General features: G+C 48.7%; 1 protein-coding gene across 2 annotated transcripts in view; it reads left to right on the top strand.

The window, feature by feature from the left end:
• The window catches only part of LOC115143223 (rootletin-like), a 50,742-nt gene that overhangs the window by 24,819 nt on the left and 7,039 nt on the right, over positions 1-18,884 (top strand). For both annotated transcript variants that reach the window (XM_065001847.1, XM_029683383.2), the window contains exons 22-35: positions 100-234; positions 333-476; positions 564-802; positions 943-1,102; positions 1,431-1,598; positions 1,779-2,220; positions 2,316-2,482; positions 2,695-2,815; positions 3,025-3,188; positions 4,082-4,297; positions 4,441-4,665; positions 4,823-4,972; positions 5,199-5,399; positions 8,695-8,826. In XM_065001847.1, the coding sequence (XP_064857919.1) occupies positions 100-234; positions 333-476; positions 564-802; positions 943-1,102; positions 1,431-1,598; positions 1,779-2,220; positions 2,316-2,482; positions 2,695-2,815; positions 3,025-3,188; positions 4,082-4,297; positions 4,441-4,665; positions 4,823-4,972; positions 5,199-5,399; positions 8,695-8,826 (2,664 nt within the window). The remainder of the gene's footprint in view (positions 1-99; positions 235-332; positions 477-563; positions 803-942; positions 1,103-1,430; positions 1,599-1,778; positions 2,221-2,315; positions 2,483-2,694; positions 2,816-3,024; positions 3,189-4,081; positions 4,298-4,440; positions 4,666-4,822; positions 4,973-5,198; positions 5,400-8,694; positions 8,827-18,884) is intronic.

Below are 18,884 nucleotides of genomic sequence, written 5' to 3'. Positions count from 1 at the left end.
GAAGTGCAGAGCAAATGTGGATAAGAGATGACTACTCTCATGAGGTTGTGATCCATATCCCCACTTCTAGAGGCCCTTTCTATTTTCTCTCTCTCTCAGATGTTGTCCCAGAAGGAGGCAGAGAAGGCGGTGCTGTCTGAGAGAGTGTCCATCCTGCAGGCAGAGCTGGGTACTGCAACCCTGGAGCTGGACAGACTGGCCAGAGAGGCAGCACATTACAAAGAACAGGAAAGGGTAATTATAGATTATTATAGTTTTAGAACTCTGTTCCCATTCTGTACTACCGTGAACTTTTTTTAAAGACATTAAAGTTTCCCTGACTTTGTCGGCAGGCCACAGTGGGAGCTCTGACCAGTGAGTTACTGGAGCTTCGCTCTCAGCTGGAGGAGGCTGGCAGTGTTCATGAGCGGGAGCTGCACCGGTTGCAGGAGAACAGCTCTGACCTGCAGACACACACTGATGCTGCCCTCAAAGAGGTAAGAGGCGGTTAGAGTCAGGGATGGAGCCAGTGACCATTTCTGGTTCAACATTTCTTCACCACTCTCCCTAACTTCCTCTTCCAGCTGGAGGAGTGCAGAGCTTCTCTCTCAGCCAGTGAGGAGAGCCGAGACCAGGTGAGGCGGGACATGCTGGAGATGGACAGGCGCCTCAACCAAACCCGTGACACCGGGGAAGGGTACAGAAGGGATGGGGTAGAGCTACGGCGCACCCTCACTGATGTCACCAAGGAGAGAGACACTCTCAGCCTATCAAATACCCAGCTGAGGGAGACTCTGAGAAGTGCAGAGACTGAGAGAATCAGGTAATACTTAGCTGCATACCTCTGACCCTGATTGTCACCTTTCAAATGTTAATTTACTAGTATCACTCTCTGTTAGGTAGTAAAAATGAAACACAGAAGGCATCAACTGTATACTAAAGGCCGAAATATGTGTGTGTCAGTGTGAAGCGTCAGTGTGAGGAGAAGGAGCAGCGGCTGGCTGTTCTGGAGGAGAGCCTGTCATCTGCACAGAGAGAGGTGACGGAGCTCCGCAGCTGTCTGAGAGAGGTGGAGAGGTCACGGCTGGAGGCCCGGAGAGAGCTGCAGGAGCTACGCAGACAGGTCAGTCACACATACCCTCACATCTCTGAAACACTTTGTTTATTCTTTTACACTTATTGGTTTACCTTACCTGCTGTAGAGAACTCAAATGTCACTAGGGCATTGAGTTCTTGCTATCCAGTGGATCTTACCAGGCCTTGGCTTGGCTTAGACATATTCCAGGCTTAGACATATTCCAGGCTTAGACATATTCCAGGCTTAGACATATTCCAGGCTTAGACATATTCCAGGCTTAGACATATTCCAGGCTTAGCCATATTCCAGGCTTAGACATATTGCAGGCTTAGACATATTCTAGAAATTGTCCTCCGTTCGATCACTGCATCAGGTGAAGGTACTGGATGGAGAGAAGGAACAGAAAGGGAGGGAGGTGGCTGAGTTGCAGACACGTCTCTCCCTGGAGGAGCAGAGAGAGGAGGAGAGAGGGCGGGAGATCTTCTCTCTCAAACAGAAGCTGGCCGAGGCTGACACAGCCAGGACTTCCATCAAGAAAGAGGTGAGGAGGGAGGGAGAGGTGTGGTTGGAGTAGAGTGAGAGGTTAGATTGTATTTATGCTTGTTTAAACATAAAACTTAATCAACTGCCGTCTACACATCTCTCTCTACTGTACTTCTTTTCCCATCTCTATCTTTCCCCCTCCTCCTTTCCTCCCTCCCTCCCTCCCTCCTCCCTCCAGCTGTCCATCTTCCAGAGGCGTCTGACAGAGTCAGAGTCAGGCTGGCGGGGATGTGAGAGGGAGCTGACGGCCCAGCTTCAGGATGCCCGGGGCTGTGAGAAGAAGCTCCAGGATGAGGCCAGGAACCTGTCCCTGCGGGCCCAGACAGCCCTGGACTCCCTCACTCAATCCAGCCTGCAGCTCAGCGAGGCCCAGGGCCGCCTGGCTGCCACCGAGGTAGAGCTGGCCCGGGCCGAGGCCGGACGCAGGGAGCTAGAGTTCCGCCTGGGCAGCTTGCAGTCGGCACTGACCCGTACGCTGGGTATTGGGGCAGGGGGCCGGAGAAGTGCCAGTGGGGGCAGGGGCAGGAGCCCCAGAGGGAGCCCCCCAGCAGCATCCTACAGCAGCATTACACGTCCCCGCAGCCTCTCGCCTCTACGCTGCTCACTTTCACCCCCAAAAGGTGAGGATAAAATGCTCACATATCACAAAACATGTCAGTGTGAAAGTGGGACATAAATTGTGAGGAGTTATACTGTATATAATCTTTTCTTCCAGATTTTGGAGGTTCGACCCCTGACAACACGTTGGGCTGCTCAAGGCCTATCTCCCCAGAGCAGGGTGACACCCCCCTCCCCATGCCCCTGCCTGAGCTGGACCCTGAGACGCTGCGCTGCGGCCTCAGAGACTTCCTCCAGGAGCTCCGAGAAGCTCAGAGAGACCGGGTACTACAGCCACACTACATGGGCAGAGCAGTACACATATTTAGATTTTATACACATTCTCCTATTCTAACAGATTGAAGTCCCTTTTCACTCTTTACTTTTAGATGAATTATCTCAACATTGTGCCGTAAACATTTCTGCAGCACTGATAAAAGTCTGTCAGATTGTCTGAAGGCATGTTGTTGATATGTGTTCCTGGTGTTGGTTTTCAGGACGAGGCTCGCTGCCAGATGGGGGCGCTACAGAGAGAGTTGGAGGAGGTGACAGGGGAGAGAGACTCCGCCCAGAACCGCCTCTCTCAGCTACACAACACACTGCAGGAGTGCCAGGAGGGTGAGACACACACACAAGTTGCACGCAAACCATAAGAAGGCCAAGAGAATCATTTACACAGTGACGTCATTGACAGACATACAAAGACCCGGGGAGAGCACACGTTAGGAACACGCTAGGAACACGTTAGGAACACGTTAGGAACACGTTAGCGTAAAGACCTTGTCTGTGAATGCTCCAGTGTTGTGACTGTCTGTGTTTCCGTCCAGGTAAGCGTGGTGTTGACGGGCGTCTGAGCTCCACCCAGGCCATGCTCCAGCAGCAGGAGGAGACGGCAAGGAGGGGAGAGAGGGAGAGGAGAACCCTCACTGACAGAGTCAAGGAGCTGGAGAGAGCCCTGCAGGCTGTCGAGACAGAGAAAAAACACACACAGGTAGACATACAAACACATACTTCCTGTACAATATCTTCCCTGACAAGGATTCTAGTGTCTGCTAACACAGTGCTGACCACTGACCTGCCAACACTGCCATATGGTGACCCTGCAGGAAGCACTAGGTGGAAGCAGAAAAGTGCCATAACAACAGATGCCACAGAATACTGAGTCATTAAACAAAACTCCATGTCATATTTCTGGGCAAAGCAGAATGTGCAGTCCTCTAAGTCCAACCCTCACACCACCCTAGAAAACACTCCCCATAGCCGACAACAGAGGGAGAATGGGGAAAGAGGGAGAGAGAAAGGGACTGGCTGAGTGAGAAGGAAATGGAGAGATTGAGAGGGTTAGTGGGATAAAGTGCAATGGAAAAGACGAACCAAGGGAAAGGAGGGTAGGTATTTATGATTATAGAGATTATAGTTAGGAGCCACAGAATCAAATAGTAGGTAATTTAATAGACTGTATTCCTGGGAAAAGACTCAAATGATTTATGTTGCTGGAAAGAGAGGGGAGGAAGTTCGGGTGGGGGGGTTCAGCATTATGGGGAGTTGAGAGAAGAAAGAAGGGATGTGGCCATCTGTGGATCAACTGTCTATCTGGCCTGGCCTCTCTGAGAGTGTGTTTGTGGAGTGTCTCTGTTTTCCCCTCGTGTCTAGTTCTATATCTCTCTACAGAGCAGCCATTCTGCTGCCAGACTGGGTCACCATGACATACTGTAACTGTATGGACTGGCTGGCTGGCTGGCTTTGACATGTGACCTTGATGTGACTGCCAGTCTTTCAGTTTCATCTCTTTTAGCTCTCTCCTTCTCTTTCAGTCACTCTCTCACTCTCTACCTCTGTCTCCCTTTCTCTCACCTCACTCTCCCCTCCCCTCCCTCCCTGTAGGACCAGTTGAGTAAGCAGCGTGCGGGCGAGGTGCGTCTGGAGGCTGAGCGGAGGCGTCTGCGGGAGGCCCTGGAGGTTGCAGAGGCCCGGGGGACCAGGGTGGAGCTGGGGAGACGCAGCCTGGAAGGGGAGCTGCAGAGACTCAAACTGAGCCTGGGGGACAGGGAGGCCGAGAACCAGGCCACCCAGGAGCGCCATGATGCACTAGTCAAACAGGTAGCACACTGAATGAAAACTCAATCAATCTACTATAGAGGAACAAGTACACCCCCATTTACGTCATGCTGAGATTTAACCAGAAACACACTAAGACACACTGACTTAAACCACTCACACACTCAGTTGTGCATCTGTCCCAGGTGGCGGAGGGGGAGAGCTGTGTGGCGTCGCTCCAGAGAGAGGTGGACAGGCTGAGCCAGGCTTTGTCTAAAGCCCAGGAGGGAGAGGTCTGTCTCAGAGAGAAGAACCAGAGCTTTTCCCAGAGCCTCCAGGAGGCCACTGTTGCCCACAGCGCCACCCAGGGGCGCCTTGTCGCACTGCAGAAGACCCTGGGGCTGGCCGAGCAGGACCGCAGGCATCTACAGGTAGGTGGAGGAGGAATCATTGATAGGACAGTGGGCTGAAATTCAAGTGTTTGTTTTTGTCAAGGTTCATCCCTGTAATTTAAATAGGATTAGAGCAAATTGTAATGAGTAGTCTAGATTGAACCCATGAAACTGAATGTAGTGTTGCTGTTTTCAGGAGCGAGTGGATGGAGCGCGGGCGTCCCTGACGGACGGGAAGAGAGGCATGACAGCCCTCACTGAGCGCGTCCAGAGCCTACAGACTGAGCTGACTCAGAGCGACCTGAGACGAGGAGAGCTGGAGGCAGAGCTGGCTCACACACAGGAGGTGAGAGGGAGGGAGAGAAAGAACGAGAATGAAAGAGAGAGACTTTTACTCATACATAATCATTTCCTCAACACTAACCTTATACACACACACAGGAGGAGAGTGGTAAGGACATAGCGGGGGCATGTGAAGAATTGACATGAAAAAACATGTAACGAAAAAGAGCGGGAGACATAGGCCTGTATCTCATCTGAATAGCTGTTCCCTCACCCTGTCTCTCCTTTAGGCCCTGCGTCAGCGGTCTGCCAGTCTGACAGAAGCCCAGCGCAGTGCCCAGTCTGCCCAGACAGAGAGGGTGTCTGCAGAGGAGAGGCTGCGCGGGCTGCAGAGGGCTGTGGCCGTGCTGGAGACAGAGAAGAAGGATGCAGAGAGACAGGCCATCCGCCTGGAGAAGGACAAAAACGCACTGAGAAATACACTGGACAAGGTGAGACAGGAGTGAGAGAAATATGAACCACACACAGAACATTAGAAATATCAAATCAATATCAAATCAAATTGTATTAGTCACATGCTCCAAATACAACAGGTGTAGTAGACCTTACAGTGAAATGCTTACTTTACAAGCCCCTAAGATGAATATGATGACTGTCGAAAAAAGTTGGGAGTATTGATTTTCAATCAGTTCATTTCAGGAAGTGAATTTAAATGCAATTCATGAATGAAAAAATCATCTGAAAATAATGGCCGGTTTTCAATTAACTTCCTCAATTAATTGGATTAAACATGGAAATCAAATCAAATTTTATTTTTCACAAGCGCCGAATAGAACAGGTGTAGATCTTACCGTGAAATGTTTACTTACAAGGCCGTAACAACAATGCAGTTCAAGAAATAGAGTTAAGAAAATATTTACTAGATAAACTAAAGTAAAAAATACAATTTGGGCGACTGGAGTCTTTGACAATTTTTTGGGCCTTCCTCTGACACCGCCTAGTATATAGGGCCTGGATGGCAGGAAGCTTGGCCCAAGTGATGTACTGGGCCATTCACATTACTCTCTGTAACGCCTTACGGTCTGATGCCGAGCAGTTGCCATACCAGGCAGTGATGCAACCGGTCAGGATGCTGAGGGGGAAACGCTGGTGTTGTGCCCTCTTCACGACTGTCTTGGTGTGTCTGGACCATGATAGTTTGTTGATGATGTAGACACCAAGGAACTTTAAACTCTTGGCCCGTTCCACTACAGCCCAATTGATGTTGTTGTCCACAATCAGCTACTTTGCCTTGCTCACATTGAGGGAGAGGTTGTTGTCCTGCACCACACTGCCAGGTTTCTGACCTCCTCCCTATAGGCTGTCTCATCGTTGTCGTTGATCAACCCTACCACTGTTGTTTCGTCAGCAAACGTAGTGATGATGTTGGAGTCGTGCTTGGCCACGCAGTTGTGGGTGAACAGGGAGTACAGGAGGGGACTAAGCATGCATCCCTTAGGAGGTCCCATTGTTGAGGATCAGCGTAGCAGATGTGTTTGTGCCTACCCTTACCACCATCAGGAAGTCCAGGATCAGCGTAGCAGATGTGTTTGTGCCTACCCTTACCACCATCAGGAAGTCCAGGATCAGCGTAGCAGATGTGTTTGTGCCTACCCTTACCACCATCAGGAAGTCCAGGATCAGCGTAGCAGATGTGTTTGTGCCTACCCTTACCACCATCAGGAAGTCCAGGATCAGCGTAGCAGATGTGTTTGTGCCTACCCTTACCACCATCAGGAAGTCCAGGATCAGCGTAGCAGATGTGTTTGTGCCTACCCTTACCATCATCAGGAAGTCCAGGATCAGCGTAGCAGATGTGTTTGTGCCTACCCTTACCACCATCAGGAAGTCCAGGATCAGCGAGGCAGATGTGTTTGTGCCTACCCTTACCACCATCAGGAAGTCCAGGATCAGCGAGGCAGATGTGTTTGTGCGTACCCTTACCACCATCAGGAAGTCCAGGATCCAGTTGCAGATGGAGGTGTTTAGTCCCAGAGTCCTTAGCTCAGTGATGAGCTTTGTGGGCACTATGGTGTTGAAGGCTGAGCTGTAGTCAATGAACAGCATTCTCACATAGGTGTTCCTTTTGTCCAGGTGGGAAAGGGCAGTGTGGAGTGCAGTTGAGATTGCGTCATCTGTGGATCTGTTTAGGCGGTAGGCGTATTGGAGTGGTTCAAGGGTTTCCAGGATGATGGTGTTGATGTTTTTATTTCATTTTTTTAATCAAACCTTTATTTAACTAGGCAAGTCCGTTAAGAATAAATTCTTATTTACAATGACAGCCTAGGAACAGTGGGTTAACTGCCTTGTTCAGGGGCAGAATGACATATTTTTTTACCTTGTCAGCTCGGGGATTTTATCTTTCGGTTACTGGCCCAACACTCTAACCACTAGGCTACCTGCTGTCGTGAGCCATGACCAGCCTTTCAAAGCACTTCGTGGCTACCAACTTGAGTGCTACGGGGCGGTAGTCATTTTACCTTCACTTTCTTTGGCACATGAACTATGGTGGTCTGCTTGACACGTAGGTATTAGAGACTCGTGCAGGGAGAGGTTGAAAATGTCAGTGAAGACACTTGCCAGTTTGTCCGTGCATGCTCTGAGTACAGCTGGTGCTCTCATGCATGCTTCAGTGTTGCTTGCCTCGAAGCAAGCATAAAAGGAATTTAGCTCGTCTGGTAGACTCACGTCACTGGACAGCTCACGGCTGGGTTTCCCTTTGTAGTCCTTAATGCCATTGGATGAATCCTGGAACATATTCCAGTCTGTGCTAGCAAAACAGTCCTGTAGCATCCGCATCATCTCACCACTTCCGTATTGAGCGAGTCACTGGTACTTCCTGCTTTAATTTTTGCTTGTAAGCAGGAATCAGGAGAATATAATTATGGACAGATTTGCCAAATGGAGGGCGAGGGAGAGCTTTGTATGCGCCTCTGTGTGAGGCGTAAAGCGCCGCTTCTGGATGAGAATTTTCTTGATGAGTGCGGTCCTAGTGCCAGCATTGGTTTGTGATGGTAACTATACCGCTACGAATAATATGGATGAGAACTCTCTCGGTAGTTAGTGTGGTCTACAGTTTATCATGGGTACTCTACCTCAGGTGAGCAATACCTTGAGACTTCGTGCACCAGCTGTTATTGACAAATAGATACACACCCCCACCCCTTGTCTTACCAGACGTATATATGCTCTGTCCTGCCGATGCATGGAAAACCCAGCCAGCTCTATATTATCCGTGTCGTCGTTCAGCCACGACTCGGTGAAACATAAAATACAGTTTTTAATTTCCGGTTGCTAGGATAGTCTTGAACGTAGGTCATCCAGTTTTTTTCCAGTGATTTCACGTTGGCCAATAGGACGGATGGTAGTGGGTAAACACGCACTCGCCAACAAATTCTCACAAGGCACCACGACCTCTGCCCCCAGTATCTCCGTCTATTCTTCATGTAAATTACATGGATTTGGGCCTGGTCTCGGGGAAGCAGTATATCCTTTGCGTCGGACTGCGTCTAGTTTGAGGTGACTAATCTCTTCTTATGTCCAGAGGCTATTTTCGGTCATAAGAGATGGTAGCAGCAACATTATGTGCAAAATAAGTGACAAACAATGCGAAAAAACTAACTAAATAGCACAGGTGGTTAGGAGCCCGTAAAACGGCAGCCATTGGGGATGGCTGCTGTTTTGACCCCAATATCTACTGTTGAATGATATTGAGGTGATTCTGACTATGTATGACTGTTTCTCCAGGTGGAGCGTCAGAAGCTAAAGACGGAGGAGGGCAGCATGCGTCTGTCTGCAGAGAAAGGCCGTCTGGATCGCTCTCTCACCACCGCAGAGCAGGAACTGCAGGACGCACAGAGACAGATAGCACTGCTACAGGTAGGCAGGAGACACAGAGACAGATAGCACTGCTACAGGTAGGCAGGAGACACAGAGACAGATAGCACTGCTACAGGTAGGCAGGAGAAACAGAGACAGATAGCACTGCTACAGGTAGACAGAGAGATAAAGAGAGACAGCACTGATACAGGTAGACAGAGGGATGCAGAGAGACATAGCACTGCTACAGGGTAGACAGAGAGATGCAGAGAGACATAGCACTGCTACAGGTAGACAGAGAGACATAGCACTGCTACAGGGTAGACAGAGAGATGCAGAGAGACATAGCACTGCTACAGGTAGACAGAGAGACATAGCACTGCTACAGGTAGGCAGGAGACACAGAGACAGATAGCACTGGTACAGGTAGGCAGGAGAAACAGAGACAGATAGCACTGCTACAGGTAGACAGAGAGATAAAGAGAGACAGCACTGCTACAGGGTAGACAGAGAGACATAGCACTGCTACAGGTAGACAGAGAGATACAGAGAGACATAGCACTGCTACAGGTAGACAGAGAGATGCAGAGAGACATAGCACTGCTACAGGGTAGACAGAGAGATACAGAGAGACATAGCACTGCTACAGGTAGACAGAGAGACATAGCACTGCTACAGGGTAGACAGAGAGATGCAGAGAGACATAGCACTGCTACAGGGTAGACAGAGAGATGCAGAGAGACATAGCACTGCTACAGGGTAGACAGAGAGATACAGAGAGACATAGCACTGCTACAGGTAGACAGAGAGACATAGCACTGCTACAGGTAGACAGAGAGACATAGCACTGCTACAGGTAGACAGAGAGACATAGCACTGCTACATAGACAGAGAGACATAGCACTGCTACAGGTAGACAGAGAGACATAGCACTGCTACAGGTAGACAGAGAGACATAGCACTGCTACAGGTAGACAGAGAGACATAGCACTGCTACAGGTAGACAGAGAGACATAGCACTGCTACAGGTCGACAGAGAGACATAGCACTGCTACAGGTAGACAGAGAGACATAGCACTGCTACAGGTAGACAGAGAGACATAGCACTGCTACAGGTAGACAGAGAGATACAGAGAGACATAGCACTGCTACAGGTAGACAGAGAGATGCAGAGAGACATAGCACTGCTACAGGTAGACAGAGAGATGCAGAGAGACATAGCACTGCTACAGGTAGACAGAGAGACAGAGAGACATAGCACTGCTACAGGTAGACAGAGAGACATAGCACTGCTACAGGTAGACAGAGAGATAAAGAGAGACATAGCACTGCTACAGGTGGACAGAGAGATGCAGAGAGACATAGCACTGCTACAGGTAGACAGAGAGATGCAGAGAGACATAGCACTGCTACAGGTAGACAGAGAGACATAGCACTGCTACAGGTAGACAGAGAGACATAGCACTGCTACAGGTAGACAGAGAGATATAGCACTGCTACAGGTAGACAGAGGGATGCAGAGAGACATAGCACTGCTACAGGTAGACAGCGAGACATAGCACTGCTACAGGTAGACAGAGAGATACAGCGAGACATAGCACTGCTACAGGTAGACAGCGAGACATAGCACTGTTACAGGTAGACAGAGAGATGCAGAGAGACATAGCACTGCTACAGGTCGACAGAGAGACTGCAGAGAGAGAGACATAGCACTGCTACAGGTAGACAGAGAGACATAGCACTGCTACAGGTAGACAGAGAGATAAAGAGAGACAGCACTGCTACAGGTAGACAGAGAGACAAAGAGAGACAGATAGCACTGCTACAGGTAGACAGAGAGATAAAGAGAGACAGCACTGCTACAGGTCGACAGAGAGATAAAGAGAGACAGCACTGCTACAGGTCGACAGAGAGACATAGCACTGCTACAGGTCGACAGAGAGACATAGCACTGCTACAGGTAGACAGAGAGATAAAGAGAGACAGCACTGCTACAGGTAGACAGAGAGACATAGCACTGCTACAGGTAGACAGAGAGACATAGCACTGCTACAGGTAGACAGAGAGACATAGCACTGCTACAGGTAGACAGAGAGATAAAGAGAGACAGCACTGCTACAGGTAGACAGGGAGATACAGAGAGACATAGCACTGCTACAGGTAGACAGAGACATAGCACTGCTACATGATACAGAGAGACATAGCACTGCTACAGGTAGACAGAGAGATGCAGAGAGAGAGATAGCACTGCTACAGGTAGACAGAGAGACATAGCACTGCTACAGGTAGACAGAGCACTGATGACAGAGAGAGACATAGCACTGCTACAGGTAGACAGAGAGATACAGAGAGACATAGCACTGCTACAGGTAGACAGAGAGATGCAGAGAGACATAGCACTGCTACAGGTAGACAGAGAGACATAGCACTGCTACAGGTAGACAGAGAGATGCAGAGAGACATAGCACTGCTACAGGTAGACAGAGAGATGCAGAGAGACATAGCACTGCTACAGGTAGACAGAGATGCAGAGAGACATAGCACTGCTACAGGTAGACAGAGAGATGCAGAGAGACATAGCACTGCTACAGGTAGACAGAGAGACATAGCACTGCTACAGGTAGACAGAGAGACATAGCACTGCTACAGGTAGACAGAGAGACATAGCACTGCTACAGGTAGACAGAGAGACATAGCACTGCTACAGGTAGACAGAGAGACATAGCACTGCTACAGGTAGACAGAGAGATACAGAGAGACATAGCACTGCTACAGGTAGACAGGTTGACAGCTACAGGTAGACAGAGATGAGAGAGACATAGCACTGCTACAGGTAGACAGAGAGACAGCACTGCTATAGACAGAGAGACATAGCACTGCTACAGGTAGACAGAGAGAGATAGCACTGCTACAGGTAGACAGAGACTGATGCAGAGAGACATAGCACTGCTACAGGTTGACAGAGCAGATGCAGAGAGACATAGCACTGCTACAGGTAGACAGAGAGATACAGAGACATAGCACTGCTACAGGTAGACAGAGAGACATAGCACTGCTACAGGTAGACAGAGAGATGCAGAGAGACATAGCACTGCTACAGGTAGACAGAGAGATGCAGAGAGACATAGCACTGCTACAGGTAGACAGAGAGACATAGCACTGCTACAGGTAGACAGAGAGATGCAGAGAGACATAGCACTGCTACAGGTAGACAGAGAGATGCAGAGAGACATAGCACTGCTACAGGTAGACAGAGAGATGCAGAGAGACATAGCACTGCTACAGGTAGACAGAGAGATGCAGAGAGACATAGCACTGCTACAGGTAGACAGAGAGATACAGAGAGACAGCACTGCTACATGTATACAGAGAGACATAGCACTGCTACAGGTAGACAGAGAGACATAGCACTGCTACAGGTAGACAGAGATAAAGACAGATAGCACTGCTACAGGTAGACAGAGAGATAAAGAGAGACAGCACTGCTACAGCTGGACAGAGATATACAGAGAGACAGCACTGCTACAGGTCGACAGAGAGACATAGCACTGCTACAGGTCGACAGAGAGACATAGCACTGCTACAGGTCGACAGAGAGACATAGCACTGCTACAGGTAGACAGAGAGACATAGCACTGCTACAGGTAGACAGAGAGATGCAGAGAGACATAGCACTGCTACAGGTTGACAGAGAGATGCAGAGAGACATAGCACTGCTACAGGTAGACAGAGAGATGCAGAGAGACATAGCACTGCTACAGGTAGACAGAGAGACATAGCACTGCTACAGGTAGACAGAGAGATGCAGAGAGACATAGCACTGCTACAGGTTGACAGAGAGATGCAGAGAGACATAGCACTGCTACAGGTTGACAGAGAGATGCAGAGAGACATAGCACTGCTACAGGTAGACAGAGAGACATAGCACTGCTACAGGTAGACAGAGAGATGCAGAGAGACATAGCACTGCTACAGGTTGACAGAGAGATGCAGAGAGACATAGCACTGCTACAGGTAGACAGAGAGACATAGCACTGCTACAGGTAGACAGAGAGATACAGAGAGACATAGCACTGCTACAGGTAGACAGAGAGATGCAGAGAGACATAGCACTGCTACAGGTAGACAGAGACATAGAGAGACATAGCACTGCTACAGGTAGACAGAGAGATGCAGAGAGACATAGCACTGCTACAGGTAGACAGAGAGACATAGCACTGCTACAGGTCGACAGAGAGACATAGCACTGCTACAGGTAGACAGAGAGACATAGCACTGCTACAGGTAGACAGAGAGATAAAGAGAGACAGCACTGCTACAGGTAGACAGAGAGACATAGCACTGCTACAGGTAGACAGACAGAGAGACATAGCACTGCTACAGGTTGACAGAGAGATGCAGAGAGACATAGCACTGCTACAGGTAGACAGAGAGATGCTACAGCAGAGAGACATAGCACTGCTACAGGTAGACAGAGAGATATAGCACTGCTACAGGTAGACAGAGAGATAAAGAGAGACATAGCACTGCTACAGGTAGACAGAGAGATGCAGAGAGACATAGCACTGCTACAGGTCGACAGAGAGAGAGAGACATAGCACTGCTACAGGTAGACAGAGAGACATAGCACTGCTACAGGTAGACAGAGAGATGCAGAGAGACATAGCACTGCTACAGGTTGACAGAGAGATACAGAGAGACATAGCACTGCTACAGGTAGACAGAGAGACATAGCACTGCTACAGGTAGACAGAGAGACATAGCACTGCTACAGGTAGACAGAGAGACATAGCACTGCACTGCTACAGGTTGACAGAGACATAGACTGCTACAGAGAGACATAGCACTGCTACAGGTTGACAGAGAGACATAGCACTGCTAGGTCAGAGAGACATAGCACATAGCACTGCACTGCTACAGGTAGACAGAGAGATGCAGAGAGACATAGCACTGCTACAGGTAGACAGAGAGATGCAGAGAGACATAGCACTGCTACAGGTAGACAGAGAGATGCAGAGAGACATAGCACTGCTACAGGTAGACAGAGAGACATAGCACTGCTACAGGTAGACAGAGAGATGCAGAGAGACATAGCACTGCTACAGGGTAGACAGAGAGATTCAGAGAGACATAGCACTGCTACAGGTAGACAGAGAGATGCAGAGAGACATAGCACTGCTACAGGTCGACAGAGATGCAGAGAGACATAGCACTGCTACAGGTCGACAGAGAGACATAGCACTGCTACAGGTCGACAGAGAGACATAGCACTGCTACAGGTCGACAGAGAGACATAGCACTGCTACAGGTAGACAGAGAGACATAGCACTGCTACAGGTAGACAGAGAGATAAAGAGAGACAGCACTGCTACAGGTAGACAGAGACATAAAGAGAGACAGCACTGCTACAGGTAGACAGAGAGACATAGCACTGCTACAGGTAGACAGAGAGATACAGAGAGACATAGCACTGCTACAGGTAGACAGAGAGACATAGCACTGCTACAGGTAGACAGAGAGATAGAGACATAGCACTGCTACAGGTCGACAGAGACATAGCACTGCTACAGGTAGACAGAGAGACATAGCACTGCTACAGGTAGACAGAGAGACATAGCACTGCTACAGGTAGACAGAGAGATACAGAGAGACATAGCACTGCTACAGGTAGACAGAGACATAAAGAGAGACAGCACTGCTACAGGTAGACAGAGAGATAAAGAGAGACAGCACTGCTACAGGTAGACAGGGAGATACAGAGAGACATAGCACTGCTACAGGTAGACAGAGAGACAGCACTGCTACAGGTAGACAGAGAGATACAGAGAGACATAGCACTGCTACAGGTAGACAGAGAGATAAAGAGAGCTACATCACTGCTACAGCTGCTACAGAGATATACAGAGAGACATAGCACTGCTACAGTAGACAGAGAGATACAGAGAGACATAGCACTGCTACAGGTAGACAGAGAGACAGCACTGCTACAGGGTAGACAGAGAGATAAAGAGAGACAGCACTGCTACAGGTAGACAGAGAGATAAAGAGAGATAGCACTGCTACAGGTAGACAGAGAGATAAAGAGAGACAGCACTGCTACAGCTGGACAGAGATATACAGAGAGACAGCACTGCTACAGGTAGACAGAGAGATACAGAGAGACATAGCACTGCTACAGACATAGCACTGCTACAGGTAGACAGAGAGATAACTGCTACAGAGAGACATAGCACTGCTACAGGTAGACAGAGAGATAAAGAGAGACATAGCACTGCTACAGGTAGACAGAGAGATATAGCACTGCTACAGGTAGACAGAGACTGCACTACAGAGATAAACAGAGAGACAGCACTGCTACAGGTAGACAGAGAGATAAAGAGAGACAGCACTGCTACAGGTAGACAGAGAGATACAGAGAGACAGCACTGCTACAGCTGGACAGAGATATGCTTAGAGACATAGCACTGTTACAGGGTAGACAGAGAGACATAGCACTGCTACAGGTAGACAGAGAGATACAGAGAGACATAGCACTGCTACAGGTAGACAGAGAGATAAAGAGAGACAGCACTGCTACAGGTAGACAGAGAGATAAAGAGAGACATAGCACTGCTACAGGTAGACAGAGAGATAAAGAGAGACATAGCACTGCTACAGGTAGACAGAGAGATAAAGAGAGACAGCACTGCTACAGCTGGACAGAGATATGCTTAGAGACATAGCACTGCTACAGGGTAGACAGAGAGACATAGCACTGCTACAGGTAGACAGAGAGATACAGAGAGACATAGCACTGCTACAAGGTAGACAGAGAGACATAGCACTGTTACAGGTAGACAGAGAGATACAGAGAGACATAACACTGCTACAGGGTAAACAGAGATACAGAGAGACATAGCACTGCTACAGGTAGACAGAGAGATACAGAGAGACATAGCACTGCTACAGGTAGACAGAGAGATACAGAGAGACATAGCACTGCTACAGGTCGACAGAGAGACATAGCACTGCTACAGGTAGACAGAGAGACATAGCACTGCTACAGGTAGACAGAGAGACATAGCACTGCTACAGGTAGACAGAGAGACATAGCACTGCTACAGGTAGAGAGATACAGAGAGACATAGCACTGCTACAGGTACAGAGAGACATAGCACTGCTACAGGTAGACAGAGAGACATAGCACTGCTACAGGTAGACAGAGAGATAAAGAGAGACAGCACTGCTACAGCTGGACAGAGAGATGCTTAGAGACATAGCACTGATACAGGTAGACAGCGAGATACAGAGAGACATAGCACTGCTACAGGTAGACAGACAGAGAGATAGCACTGAGACATAGCACTGCTACAGGTAGACAGAGAGATAAAGAGAGACATAGCACTGCTACAGGTAGACAGAGAGATGCAGAGAGACATAGCACTGCTACAGGTAGACAGAGAGATAAAGAGAGACAGCACTGCTACAGGTAGACAGAGAGATAAAGAGAGACAGCACTGCTACAGGTTGACAGAGAGATGCAGAGAGACATAGCACTGCTACAGGTAGACAGAGAGATACAGAGAGACATAGCACTGCTACAGGTAGACAGAGAGACATAGCACTGCTACAGGTAGACAGGGAGAGACAGAGAGACATAGCACTGCTACAGGTAGACAGAGACATAGCACTGCTACAGGTAGACAGAGAGATGCAGAGAGACATAGCACTGCTACAGGTAGACAGAGAGATACAGAGAGACATAGCACTGCTACAGGTAGACAGAGATACAGAGAGACATAGCACTGCTACAGGTAGACAGAGAGATACAGAGAGACATAGCACTGCTACAGGTAGACAGAGAGATGCAGAGAGACATAGCACTGCTACAGGTAGACAGAGAGATGCAGAGAGACATAGCACAGGGTAGACAGGTAGACAGAGAGACATAGCACTGCTACAGGTAGACAGAGAGATGCAGAGAGACATAGCACTGCTACAGGTAGACAGAGAGATGCAGAGAGACATAGCACTGCTACAGGTAGACAGAGAGATGCAGAGAGACATAGCACTGCTACAGGTAGACAGAGAGATGCAGAGAGACATAGCACTGCTACAGGTAGACAGAGAGACATAGCACTGCTACAGGTAGACGACAGAGAGACATAGCACTGCTACAGGGTAGACAGAGAGACATAGCACTGCTACAGGTAGACAGAGAGACATAGCACTGCTACAGGTCGACAGAGAGACATAGCACTGCTACAGGTAGACAGAGAGACATAGCACTGCTACAGGTCGACAGAGAGACATAGCACTGCTACAGGTAGACAGAGAGATGCAGAGAGACATAGCACTGCTACAGGTAGACAGAGAGATGCAGAGAGACATAGCACTGCTACAGGTAGACAGAGAGATAAAGAGAGACAGCACTGCTACAGGTAGACAGAGAGATACAGAGAGACATAGCACTGCTACAGGGTAGACAGAGATATAAAGAGAGACAGCACTGCTACAGGTAGACAGAGAGATACAGAGAGACATCACTGCTACAGGTAGACAGAGAGATAAAGAGAGACATAGCACTGCTACAGGTAGACAGAGAGAGAGAGAGACATAGCACTGCTACAGGGACAGAGAGATAGACAGACTGATATAAAGAGAGACAGCACTGCTACAGGTAGACAGAGAGATAAAGAGAGATAGCACTGCTACAGGTAGACAGAGAGATAAAGAGAGACAGCACTGCTACAGCTGGACAGAGATATACAGAGAGACAGCACTGCTACAGGTAGACAGAGAGATACAGAGAGACATAGCACTGCTACAGGGTAGACAGAGAGATAAAGAGAGACAGCACTGCTACAGGTAGACAGAGAGATAAAGAGAGATAGCACTGCTACAGGTAGACAGAGAGATAAAGAGAGACAGCACTGCTACAGCTGGACAGAGATAAACAGAGAGACAGCACTGCTACAGGTAGACAGAGAGATAAAGAGAGACAGCACTGCTACAGGTAGACAGAGAGATAAAGAGAGACAGCACTGCTACAGGTAGACAGAGAGATAAAGAGAGACAGCACTGCTACAGGTAGAGACATAGCACTGTTACAGGGTAGACAGAGAGGCATAGCAAAGTTACAGGTAGACAGAGAGATACAGAGAGACATAGCACTGCTACAGGTAGACAGAGAGATAAAGAGAGACAGCACTGCTACAGGTAGACAGAGAGATACAGAGAGACATAGCACTGCTACAGGTAGACAGAGAGATAAAGAGAGACAGCACTGCTACAGGTAGACAGAGAGATGCAGAGACATAGCACTGCTACAGGGTAGACAGAGAGATAGAGAGACATAGCACTGCTACAGGTAGACAGAGATACAGAGAGACATAGCACTGCTACAGGTAGACAGAGAGACATAGCACTGTTACAGGTAGACAGAGAGATACAGAGAGACATAACACTGCTACAGGGTAGACAGAGATACAGAGAGACATAGCACTGCTACAGGTAGACAGAGAGATACAGAGAGACATAGCACTGCTACAGGTACAGGCTACAGGTAGACAGAGAGATACAGAGAGACATAGCACTGCTACAGGTAGACAGAGAGACATAGCACTGCTACAGGTAGACAGAGAGACATAGCACTGCTACAGGTAGACAGAGAGACATAGCACTGCTACAGGTAGACAGAGAGACAGAGAGACATAGCACTGCTACAGGTAGACAGGGAGATACAGAGAGACATAGCACTGCTACAGGTAGACAGACAGAGAGACACAGGTAGACAGAGAGACATAGCACTGCTACAGGTAGACAGAGAGATAAAGAGAGACAGCACTGCTACAGGTAGACAGAGAGATGCAGAGAGACATAGCACTGCTACAGGTAGACAGAGAGACAGCACTGCTACAGGTAGACAGAGAGATACAGAGAGACATAGCACTGCTACAGGTAGACAGAGACATAAAGAGAGACAGCACTAAGACAGAGAGATAAAGAGACAGCACTGCTACAGGTAGACAGAGAGATAAAGAGAGACAGCACTGCTACAGGTAGACAGAGAGATAAAGAGACATAGCACTGCTACAGCTGGACAGAGAGATGAGAGACAGAGAGACTGATACACTGCT

The sequence above is a fragment of the Oncorhynchus nerka genome, linkage group LG15 (assembly GCF_034236695.1).
Source record: "Oncorhynchus nerka isolate Pitt River linkage group LG15, Oner_Uvic_2.0, whole genome shotgun sequence".
Lineage (NCBI taxonomy): Eukaryota > Metazoa > Chordata > Actinopteri > Salmoniformes > Salmonidae > Oncorhynchus > Oncorhynchus nerka.
Note: the sequence above shows the minus strand (reverse complement) of the source record. Positions and strands in the feature narration are given on the sequence as shown.